At 40.3% G+C, this 20,101-nt stretch overlaps 2 protein-coding genes across 4 annotated transcripts in view; both read left to right on the forward strand.

The window, feature by feature from the left end:
- The window catches only part of myo3b (myosin IIIB), a 61,657-nt gene extending 48,850 nt beyond the window's left edge, over positions 1 to 12,807 (forward strand). For all 3 annotated transcript variants that reach the window (XM_068735076.1, XM_068735084.1, XM_068735093.1), the window contains 4 exons: positions 5,504 to 5,604; positions 5,982 to 6,028; positions 6,366 to 6,523; positions 12,738 to 12,807. In XM_068735076.1, the coding sequence (XP_068591177.1) occupies positions 5,504 to 5,604; positions 5,982 to 6,028; positions 6,366 to 6,477 (260 nt within the window). In that variant the 3' untranslated portion in view covers positions 6,478 to 6,523; positions 12,738 to 12,807. The remainder of the gene's footprint in view (positions 1 to 5,503; positions 5,605 to 5,981; positions 6,029 to 6,365; positions 6,524 to 12,737) is intronic.
- A 3,037-nt stretch (positions 12,808 to 15,844) lies between these two features.
- On the forward strand, positions 15,845 to 18,416 carry sp5a (Sp5 transcription factor a). The gene is made up of 2 exons (XM_068735117.1): positions 15,845 to 16,187; positions 16,516 to 18,416. The coding sequence occupies exons 1-2, from the start codon at positions 16,137 to 16,139 to the stop codon at positions 17,593 to 17,595; spliced, it is 1,131 nt and encodes a 376-aa protein (XP_068591218.1). The 5' UTR covers positions 15,845 to 16,136; the 3' UTR covers positions 17,596 to 18,416.
- The last annotated feature ends 1,685 nt before the right edge of the window (positions 18,417 to 20,101 follow it).

The following is a 20,101-nucleotide window of genomic DNA, read 5'->3' on the forward strand; positions in this document are numbered from 1 at the left end:
TTTTGGCCTGGTTTTCTTGTCATTCATGTCTCCCTCCTTGCTACTTACTTTTTACTCTTCCTGCTAGTTCATGGTTATAAAGAACATGTATTATGTCTGTGACAAATGATTGACCTCCACAAAGTTCAGAGATTTTTCCTTCACGCAAAAATTTCTTTCGGAGTCAAAGTTCCAAATCTGCTGTCAGGGGAAATGATTGATTTCAGTGTGAAAAATTGGTTATAAGTAACAACATCCTCTGTTCCATTAGTGAAAACAGATGCAGGAACTACTCCTTTCCAACATTATCTGTAGTGCTTGACCAGTTTGTCTTATAATTTAAAGCACATGAGTTGCTAGATGTCCAAAATGACGAGAGCGGCAATAAATCTCAGGAGTCCTGAAAAGTTCTAGAAATCCTTTTTAACTTCAGATATCTGTTTGGAGTCTTTGTATGCAACTGAGGAATTATGTCTGTGTTAGTGTGTGTGTGTGTGTGTGTGTGTGTGTGTGTGTGTGTGTGTGTGTGTGTGTGTGTGTGTGGGAGAAGGGGGGTCTGGGTCTGGGTTGCACATGCCTCATTTAGACATCAAAGGCCCCTGCTGATGATTTTTCCTTATAATCCATGCCTTTTGGTGCCTCTGCTCCCTCCATCTGAATAAACAAAGCCCAAGTGGTTCTCCGTGGTCTGGGAGAAGTCAGGTGATTGCAGCACGTGATTTGGGAAGTAAATCGATACATCTCTAATTTATTCCACTAAAAATCCCTTTTAGCAGCTCTTTTATGTTGTTTCTGAGGAGCATTCTGATTTTCAAGGGATTTCAAAGTGGTATTTAGAGATGTAAAAGGAGTCATCTGCTGCTCTTTGAATATGAAAGAAATACCTATCTCAAAAAGAATTCCAGCCCCTTTATCTCAAAACGCAAACATGTACAATATGTAAGTTTCTCATCGAGAAGAGCAAACTCTGCTCGGCTTTCTTTTGATATGAAGGAATCAATATTGTATGAACTGCCTCTGTATTCCCAGCCGACCATTATTCCTCCCCACCCCAAACAGCAGACATTACCCACGATCATTTAGCAAACCCCTGGTGTGACTCACTGACTGACCCCTTCCCAGCTCTGCCTGCCCATGTCCAAGCCACGCTCCGCTGCTGGAGGCTAGTTTGGCAGCCTTCTTGCCTGTAATATATCTGCAGGAGCAGCATTCCTCTGGGGCTGGCCTGGATCAAATGGCAGTGATTTCCCAAACAGAGGCACAGAGATGGGAGTTGTGACCCATCCTCTGATCTGCTACGCACTCTAATCGCTGCAGGTCAGAATGGATAAATGGGTGATGCTCAACCCCCGTGTGTCGTGTTTCATGCTCCAGATCTGCAAGGGCAGGTCCAGCAGCTGAGCCATTTTAGGAAAACATCTTATTGGGATTTTCTCAACCAATATTACAGTAGTAATTTCAAATTCATTTATTTAAAAATAACAAAATTACAACCATTTTTTTAATAATACAGTATTTGTATTATTAAACAAAATATGGTTGAACTAACCTCAATCACAAATTAGTCTTGTGTTTACAATAATAGAAATAAATTAATGCTAATGAATGGTGTGGAGCTAAATGCTAAGCGTGCTCACACTGACAATGAGCATGTCATTGCTAAACTTCGCACAATGTTCACCTTCTTAGTTTATCTCGTTAGCATGCTAACATTACTAATTAAGCACTAAAAACAAAGCACAGCTGATGGAAATGTTATTAGCTTTGCAAGTGTTGGGTCATAAACCAAAGCACCAAATTGACCAAATGAAATGTTTTACCTGATGATTGACGCTCAATGAAATATCAAGGGATCATCAAAGATAATATTATTTGTCCTAAGGGGACCATGAATATTTCATGACAATCCATCTAATAGTTGTTGAGACCATCCAAAACCACAACTATCAATCTCATGGTGGCGCTAGAGGAAAAGTCAGTATGATTCATCTTGCAGGGACAACGTATCCTCATATAATTGCATGATATCTTACGAAAGTTATTTAGTTATTTTTCGTATGGTTTTCCTGTGGATGTTCAGCAACATGAGCGATAAATGCGCGCCTGCGCAAGTCCCTACTGAAATCCTAGATTTGCGGAAAATAAATATTTTTGGCCAGCTCACATAATTAATGTTAATATTAACGTTAGCTTTGTAATTTTACTGGCGACAGTCGTCATTAAAGCTGGTGAAATCTTATACACAGTTAGTTTGGATGCTATTTCGGATTTAGATTATGGCATTTGTGGATTGAAGATTGCAATTTTGATATATGAAGAACTGAATCCAGACTTTGTCTTTTAGCTACAGCGGAGGGTCTTCAGCAAACAGGGACTTAGATACTGGCTTGCTTACACTGAATGCAGAGTCTGTACATCCCTTTTTTATTTTGTGGAATTGCTATTTTTTAAGATAAACGAATCAGATCTTTGTTGTGTTGACAACACGGAATATGCAGACTATTTTACAATCCGATTGAATTTTGAAACTTCGTTCAAGGACATTAAGGTTCATTATTTGTGATTGAGTGCTTTGATGCAATTTCAGGGGAATAAAACATTTGCTTATCAAATCCATTACTGCATCATTAGCAGAACAATGTCCTACATGCAGACATTGCTTACATTAAATGTAAGGTGCAAACATGTTATGTGTGTTAGTTTATTTATGTTTCATCCCAACATGTCATGTGGATACAGTAGCTCTTTTAGGTCTCACAAAGCTAAGTAGCAACATTGTACAATTTACCTCAATGTAATATTTGAACTTAAGTGCTTTGGATCCAGCTAAATGAAACTTCTTGTTTGGAAGAAATACACACAGCTGGGTTTTTTTCACAGCTATTTTCTTCAGTACATGAGATTTATCCAAATATCCTCTAATACTCAGGGGTGACAAGGATTCACACGGTGGACGGTTAGCGCCTCTGAGGCACGAAGAGATAAGATTCACGGTGAAAGTTAGCTAATATCTCACAACTGACAGGAACTTTCTGGGCATTTACAAAGTGTGACTTTAGTAAACCTGCACCGGTTTGAATAACATCAAGAAAGCTGAGGAAAAATGGGGGGTGGAGGGGGAGCTTGCTCTTTGATGTATAGGATTGAGATGTGATGAGGTCTGTTCAAAGTGAGTACAAAGTAGTGTTAAGATGGAAAAAGCAAATGCAGCTTTAGTCAAGGTAGAGAAGCCGAGGTAGCAAGAGATGATGAAGAAATGTCCTGTCTCACCCGAAACGTAGGCAAAGAAGATGAAACGTTATCTGACATTAAATATAGATGCTTCCTTGTAAAGGTGTCTCGGCTTTAAAACACACTTTTGTATCCTATAAATGTTGAGAACCCTGGGAGTGCTGTAGTAGGAGAATGTAATAAGCCCTCATAATTGTGTTATGTTTGAATAATCAGGTTATCACGTAGCTCGTTATCGTTAGTATGTCAATATCCTTTCTGTGGTGCAATGAATAATTAATTATTCACTACACTGTTTTGAACAATCAGGGAAAACAACGCTACGCTGCCAAAGATTTGGTCATCTGCTGGAATGGAAGCAGCAGAGAGTAAAGAAGACGCCATTTACTGAATGGGAATCATAAATGACTTCTTTCTCTGACTGTCCACAGATAAGCCTTAGCTCACAATTGTGTCATTGGTTTCAGGAGGAAGTAGGAAGGTGAACATACATCTAGATTCTTGTAGATCTGCTGAGTCAGTGTAGGATTATTTGACCTGCTAATGATTGACTCTGCACTTTAACTTTCATCCAAATCACGTGCAGCAGCAAACTCCTTAGACCTCCTTTGACCTCACAAATTAAAACCAAAACTATCTTTGATGCTATACACCACAAGGCCCATGTGAAATAACATCATTTTGATTCAGGTGAACTCAGTCGGAGTAGTTCGACATATTGGTAAGCTTAGCATAAAAACGTGAAACAGGAGGAAATAGCTAGCCTGGCTCTGTCCAAAAACAACAAAAGCCACATACCAGCACATTGGGTTATTTTACATGTCTGTGTTTTACCAGACCGTGCTGTGTTTTCACTGGTTCTATTTCTCTCATTAGTTACAAAATAACTTCTACTTCTATAACTTCTTTGGTCATGTAGAAAACTGTCTTCAGCAGAAAAACTGCGCCTTATAAAAGACTAAACAGACACTCTAAACGACTCCCTACAACCTTCCTCATTAAAGCCTCCCGGCTGATACAACACTAACTAAGTCCTTCTTCAATTACAGGACAAATCAGTGTTTAACTCCTCACTGAGACAGATGTTCGATGCACTGAAAATAATTCCTCTACTTAATCTGAATGTGTTGAGATGACCGTGGCTCATGGGGTAGAGAGGGTCGCCCCGTAACCGCAAGGTTCATGGTTCGATCCTTGGCTATGACGCATCCTGTGGCAAAGTGTTCCTAAACAAGACACTGAACCCCTAACTGCTTCCTGTATACTAGGGATGGGTTAAATGCAGAGAATACATTTCCCCACTGGGGGACTAATAATGGATTGTTCGCTTCTCTTAAATTGTCCCACCTATTATTAAGTGTGATTAAAACACTTCATTCTCTCTGACAAAAATACGCAATGCATTTTACACATCTACGCAATATTATTATAACTGGTACATCTTGACGGAAATACTGTAAATAAATAAGATTATCAGCACTTTTTAACGTTGCCGCACTTTTTCAGTCAATCACTCTGTAGTCACAGTGTTCATTTTTCAGGGGCTGTCGTGTTTATATTATAACTAGCACTACATTAGTAGTCGTGGTAACGACCTGTCAATCACAAGGTAGTCACGCTCTGAAGCATACCCTGCATTATGGACTATTTTACTCTAAATGGGACCATGATTTTCGAAATGAACATCATTCCGTATTGAAGAGTTTTCTCACAGACTTCTCTACAGTCAGACTTTTTTTTGCAACCAAAGGAGTCGCCCATTGGCCATTAGAACAAATGCAAGTTTAAGGCACTTCCACATTGGCTTCACTTTTCAGACCTGTAGGTCGCCTCCTGGTTTTTAGTGTGACGGAATGCTAATATCTGATCTGAGCTCAGTGTAAACACGTTCAAGAATGACGTTTCTCTCTTTTTGTGGGTTTAAGTCACAGGAAAGAGAACATTCTTGAATACCACACACCCCAGTCTCCCCTCTGCCTCCTCCATTGTAGCTATTTAGCTAATTGAACTCTAGTCTGCTGTGCACCTGTGAGGATACATATAATTAGATGTTGTGGATTTATGTAATGTTAAGCTCTTATTGAGTCAGCCCATCGATGAAATTACATAATTTTAAACCTAAACCAACGTAAATTAAAAATATGTTTATGCTACTTTGTCACACGCGGGTTCAGATTTAAAAAGTGGAGGGCAGAAACTGTTTACTGCTGCTGTCATCACCATCGGTATCATGTCGGTGCTTGTTGTTGTTTTGCTTGGTTGGATCACTGCCCTCATTTTTCCTCTGTTGCAGGTCCAGTGATGAAGCTGCAGCAGAGAACTCCTCGCCGGCGGGGCCAGCAGCCCAAGCTGCTCAACAGCCCTGAAGACAGCCTGTACTACAACCAGCTAAATGTGAGTTCAAAGTGCCGATAAAGGCCTTTGTCTGACTTTGGTTCCACATGATAATACAATTAAACCTACCTGTGCCAGACCCTGGAGCCCCACCCCCACGCTTCTCTGCCTCTTGTCTTGAACATGTGCTTATGCTCTTTATCTGTTGCTTTCATGTCAGGATGTCTGCCTTCACGGTGAATAATTGATGTGGTTTATCAAAGCTGAGCAAGATGCATGCTTCATCAGACTCACTTGAGCCCTTTGATCAGAAAAAATTATGCTGTGACTTCTGATATTATCAGCATCTGCTCGCATTCAACACAAAATCACTTTGAATTAAAAATTAATGACTCTCTGCTCATCTTTTGACTGTGTGCTCTTGGCCCTTTCCTCAGAGAACTCTGGATTACCAGGGGAGCAAGAGGAAGCCGAGAAAACTTGGGTAAATAACTGCTTTCCTACTTACAGCAACTCTAAACAGAGCAGGCCCTTTGTGGAATAGGAGAATCCAGAAATGGAGTTGTTTTCTTATAATGTAAATGGAGAGCCAAAAATAACAGGCTTTTTATGAGCAGTTGCTCCGCGTCATTAGAGGGGGGGTTACATATTAAGGCTTTGTCAGCATGCTAATTTTAATTGTTGAAGGTCTGACTTGTATTTGTACTAAATAAATTACATCCTGGTTCAGCTCAGTATACTTAAGATGACGCATGCGCCTCAATGCTTTATCTGCAAATACAGTTTCGTATCACACTTTCTCGTCTTCTTTCCTACCACAGTCAAATCAAACTGCTGGATGGAGAAGATGAGTACTACAAATTACTGTCAACTGTGGAGTCAATCCCTGAGGAAGAGTACGCGACCGACCGCCCCCCCTCCCACCCTTTCTAGTGGGCCTCTCGTCAGTCAGAGCTGAGGCTTACAACCATGTCAACCGGTAAGACAGACACACCAGACATGTAGACAGACACTCCAAAGAACATCCGTAGTGTTAGATGTTCTGTGGTATGTGGAGCAAGTAGCAGCAGGGCAGAATAAGCGACCTGTACAGGCGATGCCCTCAGCTGTTAATTCAAAATGGTCGGAAAGTGTTTACAGGAACGACTTACTCATTAAGTGAATTATTAAAACAGCATTGTGCTATTTTCTGTTTAAGCCACGATATTGTTATAGCCATTATGCCTGAATTTCATGCCCTTAATAAGAAATGATCATTCAGCTTACAAACTGCTGTGAAATGGTACAGATGTTGCATCAATAAATGAAGGAATGACAATACACGTAACACAAAGAATACATCATCATGTGGTGCACTGGGGAGGGGAGGTTTGTAATGAAAAGCATTTTGCAAAGTCACAATGAAACACTTAAATGCTGCGCTTCCACTTGCAGTTTTAATGTCAAATGTTTAAGCTCTATGCCAGGGCTGCAAGAAACAATTAGCTGACTCCTATTATCCATGTATCTGCTGATTTATTGATTGATTCTTTTCTATTAAATGTTGAAAATAATGACAAATACCTGAGACAAAAGAAATGTCTTCAAATTGTTTCTTTTGACCGTGTATGACCATCAGTCAAAAATCTATAATACTAGTAAAGTGCCCGTTCGGGGCGTGGCTGTTTGGAACGGGCCGGCTGCCGTTATGTAAAATGTTTCCCTAGGATGGCGAAGTCATGACCTGCCGTACTCTGCCTCTGATTGGCTAAGAGTCGTTGACTTCGTTGATTGGGTTGGTTAGGTTTAGGCATGAAGAAGAATATCAGGGTAAGCCAATCAGAGGCTCGAGTCATGCCTTCGCTATCCTAGGAAAACAAAATATTGCTTCCGGAATTGCTTCTTGCAGCGTTGTAGAAGCATGTGCCTGTTCGTAAGTGCAGCTTTCAGTTGCTCGTTGGAAGTGAAGATTTCAGAATGTGGTGCGTTTTCCAAATTGCGCCGACTTCGACACTACATGTCCTTAAGTCCCCGTCAATAAACCTGCCAAGTCTGAAGTAGATTGAGAGTTCTAAAGATGAATTGTTTTTTGATGTTGTTTTATCTCAATAAATGACGACAATAACTTAGAATTAAAAGAATCATCAATTATTTCAGTTCACCATCTATTATCGTTTCAGCATTGCTCCACATTTACTCTAAGGAGCACCTCATCTTGGAGGCAACGTGCTTCTTTTCAAATTCAGTGGTGTTAACCTGTCTTGGTAAAATCTACCTATTTCTGAGCATTATGTCTATTGTCTAAAACGGATCCAGAGACAAATCCTTCTGAAACCCCGAACTCTCCCTACGAGTTCTCCCACAGCGAGCCGCCTGTAGTCAGAGGGGCTTTGTGCTGTCTGAGTGCTGGAATCACCACATATAGCCTCACAGAGGCAGAGACCTCACTTTGAATTTCACCCTAAATACAGGAATTTTCTTTAAAGATGTGAAGTGTCGGAAGTACAGGGCTGGCGAGTTGATTTGTAGAGCTTTTTTTTTTTCTTTTCAATTTGCATATCATTTACTGCATCTCCCTTTGTTGACACCCGAGGGCCTGAGAGGAGATTTTGATCTTAATAGGAAGAGTAGGGTGGTATGACTGAGGATCTCATCCTCCTTACACTCAGCGGGGAAAACATTAGAGCTCTGCCTAGATAGCGAGACACAGACAGCAGCTTCACTTAGGTCCAGGTTCACGCGAATCCTGGTGGGTTTAAAGAGACCCAAATTGTTCATCAATTCCCACTGCTCAGTACTGTGAGGGTCACACTCGGATTGAGACACTGAGGACTGACTCTGCTTGTAGTGGAAGTATGGTTAATCCAAAATGTTTTAAATGTCACACAACCTCTAGACAGTGGTGGATACTTTATTTAAAAGTAGCGATTCAACAATGTAAAATATTCCATTACAACTACAAGTCTTGCATTCATGTTACAATGATGTTATAACATGTACAAGAACACCTGCAGAAAAATATACACATTTTTATGCAGAAATGTCATTTTTGGGGTATTACTATTGATGAATTCATGTGTAAGCAGCACTTTATGTCGCAGTTAATTGAGGTAGAGCTAATTTGACCCTTTATGCTGTTGGGTAGTTTAATCTGTAGCAATGCATTTTAATTTCTAAGCTCATATAGATGTTGTACATACAACTTCATCTGCAAACAAAATATTAACTACAGCAGTTTAATACATGTAGTTGAGTAAAAAGTTACAGTATTTTTGACAGTATTAAGTGGTAAAAAATGTAACTAATCAAGTAGTTTCCAAAAATGTTACTTAAATACAGTACTTGAGTAAATATACTTAGTTACAATCCATCATTGCATCATCTAAAAATTGTGTTTGTGAGATCTGTGGACAACTGTGTCTCAAAAAAGACGAAATCAGCTGTTTTCACTATCACATAATTAAGCTACAGCAAAAAAAAAAGTCATAGTCTTTTCAAATCATTGTCATATTTAACTCAAAAAAGAATGTAAGAGTAATAGCCCAGACCACTGGCAGTGATATAATGTGGTGTCACAGTTCTTTCTGAAGCATTTCACCTCCGGTTGTAGCCACGAATCCTGCAATAATTAAAATCCTCGTTGTGCATTACTCCCTTGCTGGGATAGTTGGTTCCTCTGAAGAGCAGTCTGAAATAGGTCACCCCAGCACCCTGTAGAGCATCTTAAAAGTACACTGAATCAATTAAGTGTGATCATGCTCCCTTGATTATTTTGGCCCTGTTTTGCCACGGAGAGGAATTTCAAATAGGCTCACTAGTTTGAATAACAAGGTTGGACTGTGGTGACAAATGGTTCCAGAGTGGGTGTTTCTTCCCCTGTTTTTCTCTGCCAAATTAACTCCCTGGCTGATTGCCTGCTTTAGCATATGAGAGGAGGTGAGCGGAGGTGTGTACGTAATTACCTTGGTTAGCTGATTATGTGTTGCAAAAGGCAAATGTTATGAAATACTGTCGTCACTCTCATGAAAGATGTCCTGACCTAATGAATGTTTGCTTGGACTCCTGGTCGTCTTGTTTGTCTGCAGGCAGGACACTGAGGGACAGACACAGTGTCAAGTCAGTGTTGGAGGCCTGACACCTGTGTTTTCTTTAATATGTCTGCGTAAATCCAGCTCCCTCTTGTTTTTCCTCATTAAATCTGACAACATCTGGTGTGCGAGAGAGAGGACTCCTTTAATGTGGCTAACGTTACTGCTGGTGTTATTCTTGCCATTTTAGCTATTTGCTTCATGCGCCGCACTTTCATTAAAGCAACGTCCATGGTAGCCCCAAACACTGTTATCCAAAGTTTTAAACCACCTTTATGAAAATCGCTCGAGCCGCAGCCTTAACAAATGATGAAAAGCTTTTATTTTCTAAAGAAGCATACTTACCTCTTCACCTAATAGTGATGTCTCACTTCAAAGAGAGAGCACGATTAGGCCAACATTGTCCTGTTTCTATATCCTTTCAGTTCAAAGGGAGAGTTTGAATACCAGTATTTCATGTGCAGCCTTTTCAAATACTGTTTTAATGCAGTTTACGTGCTTTTGATATCCAGATGTGTCAGATTTTCACCACCGTAGAATACATCACACTATATTATGATTGCATACCAACGTTTTTTAAGTAAAGATTGAATGCCAAGTCTTGTTTTGTCATAGTTTTTGTTCCCACCAACTTCAACCACAGGGAACATACAGACACCTAGAATAGCTACAAACCTAGCATTGTGAAGCTCTTTGCTGGTTAATGATTGGTGCCAAAAGAAAGCGACATACATGAGCGTCAACCAGATGTCAGATGTGTGTTGAGGGCTCTGAGCAAAAGAACATTCCCTAAAGACGGCATTAATAAAGAAACTGGTTGAGCCGGGTAGAGACAGAGAGAGAGGCATAGAGGAAGAAGGAGATAAAAGAGTCTGTTGAGTAGGCTGCATACATCAAAGGTCTCTTAATGACAAGGGATGCCATTAGGGTTACAGTGGCTTTTGTTTCAGCTTCCTCACACCTGCAGTTTGTTGAGGGCACTTTATGCACTGTTTTGTTGTTAACATTTGCATGAGTATAAATGGCATGCATGAGGAGATAAGAGTTTGTTCCCGGCTGCTAATCTTGGTGGTGACCAAATGTTTTGGTCAGAAAGAACTTCCTTCACATTTGCATAAAATATATTTAACCATTCATTTGCTTCCTTTAACTATAAAACTAGATAAAAGGTTTACATAGAACAATATAAAACAGAAAACGGAAAAGCTGTTATCCTCTACGCCATGAAAGATACTGACATTAAAGTTTTCTCTGTGCCTCCGGTGCTGGAATGGGATTTGACAAATCAGAGCGTGAAATTGTGATTAGCCTTTCTCAGTTTGTAGACGGAGTGGGGCACTCGCAGACTTGGCATGGCCAAAGGTGTAACCTGTTTTGTTTTGCCCCGGTGCTGCTTTCCCAGATGGTGGGACCAGCTGCCATTGAATAAACGCTGGACGGGTAACAGTGTGAGAATTACCACGGCCTTGTTTCAGTTTGGGATGCATTACAAAAAGCTTGTCTTTTTACCACTGCCAGGAGGAGCCAAGACATGTCACCTGGTGTTCAACCAAACAACCTTTTCATTGAGGTCAGAATAAAGTAATGTCCAGTACAACTGCAAAAAATTAAAAAAAAATCTATTTTTTTGTGTAGTTGTCCATGGAGACCACCATACTGTCATAGAACAGTAATTTCATTTCATGCCTCTTAGGTTCACCTGCTCCATGCTCTTTCGTTTTTTTCAACTTTTTTTTATTGATATTTTTAGAGTAAATGAGTGGGTTGACATGAGCAACACAGTACTCATAGAGGAACAGGGTCCTTCACTGACAGATGTAAAAGGGTGATCTTATAGGCAATTGTCTATAATGTGTGTGTGTGTGTGTGTGTGTGTGTGTGTGTGTGTGTGTGAGTGAGTGAGTGAGTGAGTGAATAGACAGTACATATATCTGGATTCCTTTCATCATTTCACATATTATAGTGTTAAGATAAAGGTAAATTTCTCCATTCACGTTATTTCCCAAAAGTAAAATCTTTAATTACTTAAATTAACACATTAATATTGATTATTTAGCCCACTGCATGTAATGTTAAAAGAAAGTTACAAACCTGATTAAATACTATTTACTGCTAAAGTGAAAATAAATAAAAAACCTACAAACCACCTGTTTTAAATGCTGACAACCTCTGCATATCTGAGGACCGTTTGGTTCACGCCATCACTGTATATACGGTGATCTTATTATTGTAATGATTCCTGGGTGAGCCCTGCAGGCTGTAACCTTGAACATCATCATAGAGGGGGAGAGTTTCCCTCTTTAGGGCTGGATTAACGCATCCAGGGTGGGCTGAGAGAAGGTAAAATGACCTGTCCCGCCTTTTCGTGACCCCAGGCCAATCCTGCACATTGCCAAGGCTTTGCTCTTTGCGCTTGAATATGCAGAGATCCCCAGCTTCATAGGCTCGGAAGAGAGATAGAGAAGGGGGGGGGGGAGAGTTGTATCGCGTTGCAGGGAAAATTAGTGAGACCAAAGTTGGAGTTTCTGTGTGTTGGGGGCTGCGAACAATGGCAGCTTTCTGTCTGACAGCAACTTCAAAGGTCTGCTGAGTGACTGCTCTGAGTTATACATTGTTGTAGATCACTGAGGAAATTCACAGATGTTTTCTCATACGAGACACCATTATAGCGGCTCAAGTACCCAGTAGCCTCGAGCATTTCTCCCTCTCTCTCCCACACACTCAAATTCAAACTCACTCTCACTCTCACACATGCACCCTCAACCCCCCTCCCCACACCAACCACCGCCACCCCCATCCCCATCCTCTCTGATATCTCTCGTATGAGACAGATGTGGAACCTGTTTTCTCTCCAGCTGTCCAGAGAATATGGAAAGTTAAAAAAGGGTTCGTATTGTGCCATTGCCCCCTGACTCTGTCAAATCCACCGTTCTCACTGTCAGTTCGGTCAAAATGTCAAGATCACAAGCAGTTCCATTTTCTCAGATGCGTTTGGGTTCAAAACAGTTATATCAAGTATCACTGAAATAAAATGATTTTAATTGAAAACTGAACGATAGTGAAAAAATATTTAGAGTGTGCTGCATGTTCAGGATTGTCAATGCAGTTTTTCTCTCTCTTCTGCAGATTGCCTTTGTCAACTTTGAACTGGATCTAAACAAAACTCAGCAACACATTTGATATCTATTGTAAATGTGTATTTATTTCTAGTAAACTGACATTTTATATGAGTCAAATAAATGTGTTTAAACTGCTGACTTTTGAGCATTGTGTGTTTTTCTTCTTCACCTGTTGACCTTTTAGTAAATGTTTAATTTAGTTTTGCAGGAAATTGAGATTTCTGATCCAAATAGGAATATGAACACCAGAAACTGACATATGACTTTCTCTGACTTTCATGTATGTAGAAACATTCCTGCTTCACTTTGCTGTACTAAAGACAGCTTTGTTTCCTGTAACCACTGCGAGGCTAGTATCTTATTTTTTAGATATTCTGCTAATCCCTAAATGTAGCTTCAGACACATCTCCACCGTTAAACAGTATTTCTGTTGATCGACTCTCCGCTTTATGCTTTAGAGTACTGTATGAAATACACGGATGGTACAGACTGATTCCATGTTCAAACCTTTGAGGCAAAAACTATTTCAGTGGGGGTTCCTCCAAGTTAATTTTCCCATCAAATACTGGAGGAAAAATTTCTTTTAGCCAAACCACTGCTGAGGTGACCCTGTAAAACGTGAGGCATGGCCATAAGACGGTAACGGTTTGGAGCAAGTAAATTACCTCAGGGACTGGACATTGTGTCAAGCACACAGTCATGAATTTCTTACAAATTATATCAAAGTCCTGCTCAGCCAAATCCATCCCTCCGCTGAAGTCCCATTGAGATGCATTAAAATGTAACAACTTGCATTTAGGACTGAACCGAGTATCTCAAAGGAAGATATCAATAATTTGGTAATTCTGATGGTTTACAAAATTCATGCAGTTGTCACATATGTCTGAAATGTGCCTTTGCAGAGCATGACAGCTCACATGTAAAGCTGATTTAAGTGAAAATCTACCCTGAATCAGAATTAATATCTGCTATTTGAATATCCTCAGATCAGTGCAGCTGTTCAGGATCATAGTAAATCTTACTTCTGTTTTAGGGTGGATTTCCTCTTTACTTTAACAGTTGTCTGGTTTGACATTAGAGAGCAGATTACAACGTTTGACATTTATCTGACATTTAAACCTGGAAGTAAAAACTAACTGACTGCACTTTTCTGCAAAAACACGAACTTTTAACGTAGACTGTAAAAATATTTACAGCAGTGACACCAGTAATTTAATTGGTAACAGCTGGTTAACTGAGTATACAGCATTCGGTAATTTTATAATCCTCTTTTCACCTGTTTTGAGCTCCACTGTGTCAAAATCCCAGGAGTATTTATTAGTAACTTATCAGATAAACACCAGTCGAAGGAATTTTCACAACCTGGCAACCTAAAACTTGTTGTTAATGTTCTGAAAAACCATTCGGCCAATTTATAATTCTATTTTAACCTGTTTTGACGATGGCTGTAATCATTTTCTTATAACATTAATAAATGCTCATAGGTTTTTCATCTCTTTTTTGTGCTGGTGGAGGATAAACATCAGCATAAGGGATTTTTCACAACTTGGCTACCCAAAAGCTGTTCTTTTTAGTTGCTTAGAACTGATTTATAAAGCATTTATTAACCATTAGTTAAGCAATAAGTTATAAACTACCTTATTGACAGGTGGTACAAATATTTCTTGATCATGAAAAAACTTCCTTTCAACGTTTAGAATGTGACCTCTGTAAGATGGTTTTGCAGGCATAACTTGTAAACGTATTCACACGCTCTTGTAAAAGGCAGATTTAATACAACGTGGCTCAGGATTTAAAGTAGTGACCTTTCTGTTTTTTTGCATATTTTTATATGTTCTGCACAATAAACTTCATCACCTACTACTGCCATAACTTGATGTAAACAAGGTTAATCTCCCCTACTTCTTATTTTTAATCAGTCAACAGTGTGAGTACACCACTCCTGTAGCCAGTTTTGTAGTTTAACATGGCTCCAGTGCAGCCCAGCAGGACTCCCCCTTTCCCTCATGACTGTGTGTAAAGCCGTGGGAGAGGACTGGGAACATTAATCCCTTCAAAGGAACAGATCTAATTCAAAATCTGCCGCTCCAAACTAGTTGAGAGGACAGTGATTGTTTCTTCAGGGAAGCCAGATAAAGATCAGAGAGTTGATATAGAAAACTACAACTTCCATTTCGACTGCTCTGCCACAAAAGTTTGAATATTATCTTAAGAAAACTGCATACTTTTGCCCACATTAAATGTTCCATAACAAAAATAAGGTAAAAGATGGTATTGTATTCCAGTTTAGTCGGTGTGGTAAAGTTCCCTTACATTATAGTTACGTCTGTTTAGGTTGGATGCTTCAGTGCACGAGATCCTGTGTTGAACTTCCTCCCAAGACCCAACGAAATGACAAGTTTATAAGGAAACATAATTGAGACATCACCATTTCAAGTGCTGCTTTTGTCACCTGATTTAAAACAGAGGTTTCCCTTTTGTATCATGTTAAGTAACATGTTATAATTTGAATTAGCTGATGGGAATTTGCCCTAAGGCTCTAAGCTTACATTTTAATGCACAACAAAGAGAGAGAGGGGAAAAAAAGCTAAATTAGGAATACGGTTCTGATAGAACAAATGATTAAATGAGTGAAGGAGAATTAAGTTTTTAAATAATTCAGAGAGGGTATAATTAAGTGTTTAATGCTGTGTTGTAGTTCAAAGGAACAACAAAGAAAATTTAATTCAAATTAGAAATGTAAAAGAGACGCAGATTGTTGAGAGATGAGAACTTTGTGTTGAGTCACTTGATTTGGTCTCTTTCCTCCATCAAACAGTCAGGCAACGCTCTTAGAGATCTCCAGAGATAACAATGTCACATTGTCACATAGGGTTCTGCTACAAATCCTTAATTACAAAAAGAGGATCAGATGACTACAGCATCCAATACCGGGGTCTCCAGGCGGCATGGGGGTCTTTGATCAAGAAAATCCAATTATTTGTGTATATACATTTCCCACATAGTGATTACTTCATTAATTGTCCCGCCTTTATCTCCTCCCTTCCCATCCCCCCTAATAATCAGCTCCTTTATCCAGACCAACAAACACACCATAGGAGCTTTGTGGATTCAAAGGATTTGCTTTCCCCTCTCAAAGAGCCGCTATTCTTTGATGATTGGGCAGCGGCAAACTTCAAAGTAATAAATCTTATTTCTGACTGGCTGGCGGCCCACCAAAGTCCTTATCAAATTCTAAGAAGTGATCCCTCACTCTTCAGATAGACCAAGGATATCTCGGAGAGAGGAAGCACTGAGGAGTGGAGACCTGCTCGACGCGATATTTTTACTGCGAATGCACATATTTATCTAAATTAGTGCTTTTATTTTGTATTTGTTTTCATCGAGACGGAGGAGGACGTTTACCATGGCAGCAGTGGCTGTACTGCGGAATGAAACACTCCAGGCTTTTCTCCAGGTTTGTGCGCAAGTTTCTGTTTACTTTGACGACTTTAGTAACTCGTAAACTTACTCGTCCGAGTTGATTTACGTCCGGTTAAACGAGTCTTTTAATCGTCTGGTGTCATATAATTTTATTCCTGACGCTTATTGTTTGCGTCTGAATGACTTCTGCTGCTACATAAAGACAACTTTAATGTCAAAGCATCGCGATTCAGGCGACATGGATCGATGTCGTACACATTTAAAACTTAACGTTATTTAGACACACCAGATGTGTTTTTCCCCTTCGTAAAGTGTGTTGAATAATGATTGTAATATAGAAAATGTGTGTCTCGGTTATCCAGGATCGCACTCCAAACTCTTCTCCAGAGAACTGTAAGCACTCTCCGCTGGCTCTCCTGGCTGCCACTTGTAACCGGATCGGGCATCACCACGGATCGAACCACACAGATTTCCTCCAGGTTCCGTACGACCCAACTCTGGGCTCCCCATCGCGTTTATTTCACCCGTGGACTAACGAGGGAACGCCTCAGAGCAGCCTGGCCAGCAACTCAACTTTCGGACTATCCTCCAAGCCCCAGCTGTCTGCGCACATCCAGAGCTCCTTCAGCTCGCACCACCACGAACTGCCCCTCACCCCTCCGGCGGACCCCTCGTACCCCTATGACTTCTCCCCCGTGAAGATGCTACCATGCTCCATGCAGTCTCTGCAGTCATCCTGTCCTCCCACCTACGTCCCCGCCGTCAGCTACGCGGCCCCGACTCCCATCCCGCCCGCCATGCCAAGTTTTGTGACGGGACCCTCCGGCCTTGTGCACCAGCAGCAGAGACAGTTGTCCCCAAACCCTGGAGAGGATATTCCGTGGTGGAGCCTCCAGCAGGGGAACCACGTCACTCACTCTTCCTCCCTCGGCCCCCATCGCTTCCAGCTGCAGAGGGGCCTGGTTCTGGGACATACGGACTTTGCGCAGTACCAGACGCAAATCGCGGCTCTGCTGCACACCAAGTCTCCGCTCGCGACCGCGCGGCGGTGCAGGAGGTGCCGGTGCCCGAACTGCCAGTCGTCCACGTCCAGCGACGAGCCCGGGAAGAAGAAGCAACACATTTGTCACATACCGGGTTGCGGGAAAGTTTACGGGAAAACTTCTCACCTCAAAGCGCACCTGCGGTGGCACTCTGGGGAGCGGCCGTTTGTGTGCAACTGGCTGTTCTGTGGCAAGAGTTTCACCAGGTCGGACGAGCTGCAGAGACACCTGAGGACTCACACGGGGGAGAAGCGCTTTGTTTGCCCGGACTGCTGCAAGAGGTTCATGAGGAGTGACCACTTGGCGAAACATGTGAAAACTCACCAGAACAAAAAAACCAAGTGCCACGACAAGACACTTGACCATGTCAAAAGGGAGGACACGAGGAATATGTTGTAACACACCTTGTAGTCACGTTAAACAGTAGAAGTCACTAGTGCAATACAGTCAGTCCCGCGTTAGTTCAAGTACTCAGTGAGCTGCATTTTTAGGGTATTTTTTTGTTTATTTTGTTGGTTTCTTACATCCTGAGAATAGTCTCTAACATTGCTGGTCTGTGTAGCACATTTTTTTGTATATATACATATATATAAAGTTTCATGAGTTAATTTGGGACCATGGAGAAGTTCTGGCTCATGAGTCTGAATTCACTGTCTATATATCATGTCAAGGAAGACAAGTGTTCAACTTGTGTTTTGATCATTGTCTTCGGTGGAAGATCTCACTCCGCTGTAAATTATATTTAATAGCTTTTGTTGAATGAAAGTGTCCGTTTTTTGCTCCATTTGGGGTGTTTTTAAGCATGCTCTTGAAAAGATCTGCTAATGTTGATATGACCCAAATACTGTGTGAGAATAAAGATTATAACATTTTCCTCAACTCTAAACTCGAATAAGTCATTTGATATTAAGTCATTATCCCTTACATGGGTGATGAGACAATCAGGTTTTATGTAAAGAAATTGATTCAGTGTTACCTGGATTAGTGTGCCTTGTGAATTGTAAAACCCAGCCGTTCATTTCCAACTAATTTGTTTGGTAAAATGTAAAATATATGTGATTTGAGGACTTTGAGGAAAAGTGTGCTAATAATTAGTTTTCAGCTGTTGGTAATTGCAAAAAAAAAAAAGGGAGTATTTCAACCAAAATAAAACAATTCTTATTAATACTTTGTCTAGTCTGAAAATAAAAGACATTTTTTTAAAATTCAAACTTTTGACCTTCTGCTACTACTGCCTTTGTTGTTGTTCAACCTTTAACATAAGAAACGCGATATCGTGACAGAAGTTGAGTAGGTCTTGACTGTATTTGAAAATCTTCACAGAAATCATTAGAAATGTACATACACTGTTTAAACATGTACAGAACAATGTTAAACAGTTAAATATAGCCATGCAAGCCTTGAAATTTGTCCGCCAACTGAGTAAAAACTGACATTAAGCGTGGAAGAGATCCATCAACCGTAGACCTGAGCGCTTCAAAGGTGCATACAGATGCTAATATCTTCAAACTAAATTGAATTAAACCCCAAACTCTACCTTTTCAGTAACTTCTGTCAATTCTGAGGTGAGAAGTTTTACTAAAAATGTACTTTCCAGAGATAAAAAAAAAAAGCGAACAATCCTTCAAAATAAATAAAATGTTGCATCAAGTTCTTTAGAGAATATCACATGTTTTCTTCACAGTTGATGTTAATTGTTTTACCATTAAACTCAACTGTGGGACAGCTGTAATTTGTTAATGCACTCTAATAGATGCGGTCTATTTGTTCTGTGCCTCTGTTTTTGCATTCTACTTTTACCTCTGAGGACTTTGCAGTGACACCGTGGGCTGAGATGAGACCCATTAGCCGAGAAACACTTTTAGCTGGAAAACCACTGTTACTCACAGAACGTGCAGCGTGTTTAATGTCTCTCCTGTCTGACTGAGTCACTCAGAGCCTTAAGGACAGTTAACGACAGGCCAGTTTTCTGACCAAACTCATTGGCAAAGAACGCAGTCTTTTTTCTTTTTTTTTGTCCAACAGAGTGGAGAAATAATTGCAGTTATAGGGCAGGTTGCACACTGACTACACCCTAACACCTACATGAAGTGTCATGTAACATTGACTTAAACTAAAGTCACTAACTAAACTTGAAGATCATTATTTTACTGTGACTTCCTCCACCCAGATGTTTTCATGGCGACTAGGGGTTTAACGTAACCCGCGGGGGACAAAATAACTTGATTTTCTAAACTTAAAGCAACTTCTTCCATGTAACTAATCAACCCAGGAAAGTGTGGAACTTTTCAGTAACTAATAGATCTGACCGATGATACAAACGTCCAATTCAGTAAGTCAATTCTTAGAGAGCTGCCTGTCAGCAGGTTTTCCTGTCTGCCTCATGAGGGATCAGTGAAAATGTCAGAATGAAGAGAACAACCACTGCCATTCTTTGACATTTTGAACTGTCAGTTATCTGCCTCAACAGCGCCCCCTTTTGTAAGTAGCTTCAGTGGTTCATCAGAGCAGACAAATATTATTGTGACAAATATAACCGACTACCACGCAGGTCCATTTGTTGTTCAGAAAAATACAACTAATATGTAACTAATTCATACATAATAAATACAAGGAGTAGCGCTAGACGACAATTCAATGCAAGTTAGGTTTGCAGGTGTTCTTAATGTTTGTTAACATCAGATCTATTCTTTTTAATGATCATTAAATAAGAAAGACAATACAGAGTTTTCATCTATAAGTCAGTTATATAAAATATGATGAATGCACTGCAGTTATTTATCAACTATAGTTCATGGACCAGATTTTTTATATCATACTGATGCTGTATACTATACTATTTTGTATATGCAGCCTTGTTGTACAAGTGCTGCTACAGTAGATGTAAAAGTGAGAGTTGTATCCA

The sequence above is a fragment of the Cebidichthys violaceus genome, unplaced genomic scaffold (genome assembly GCF_023349555.1).
Source record: "Cebidichthys violaceus isolate CVI_PGR_0920_01 unplaced genomic scaffold, fCebVio1.0.p SCAF_11, whole genome shotgun sequence".
NCBI lineage: Eukaryota > Metazoa > Chordata > Actinopteri > Perciformes > Stichaeidae > Cebidichthys > Cebidichthys violaceus.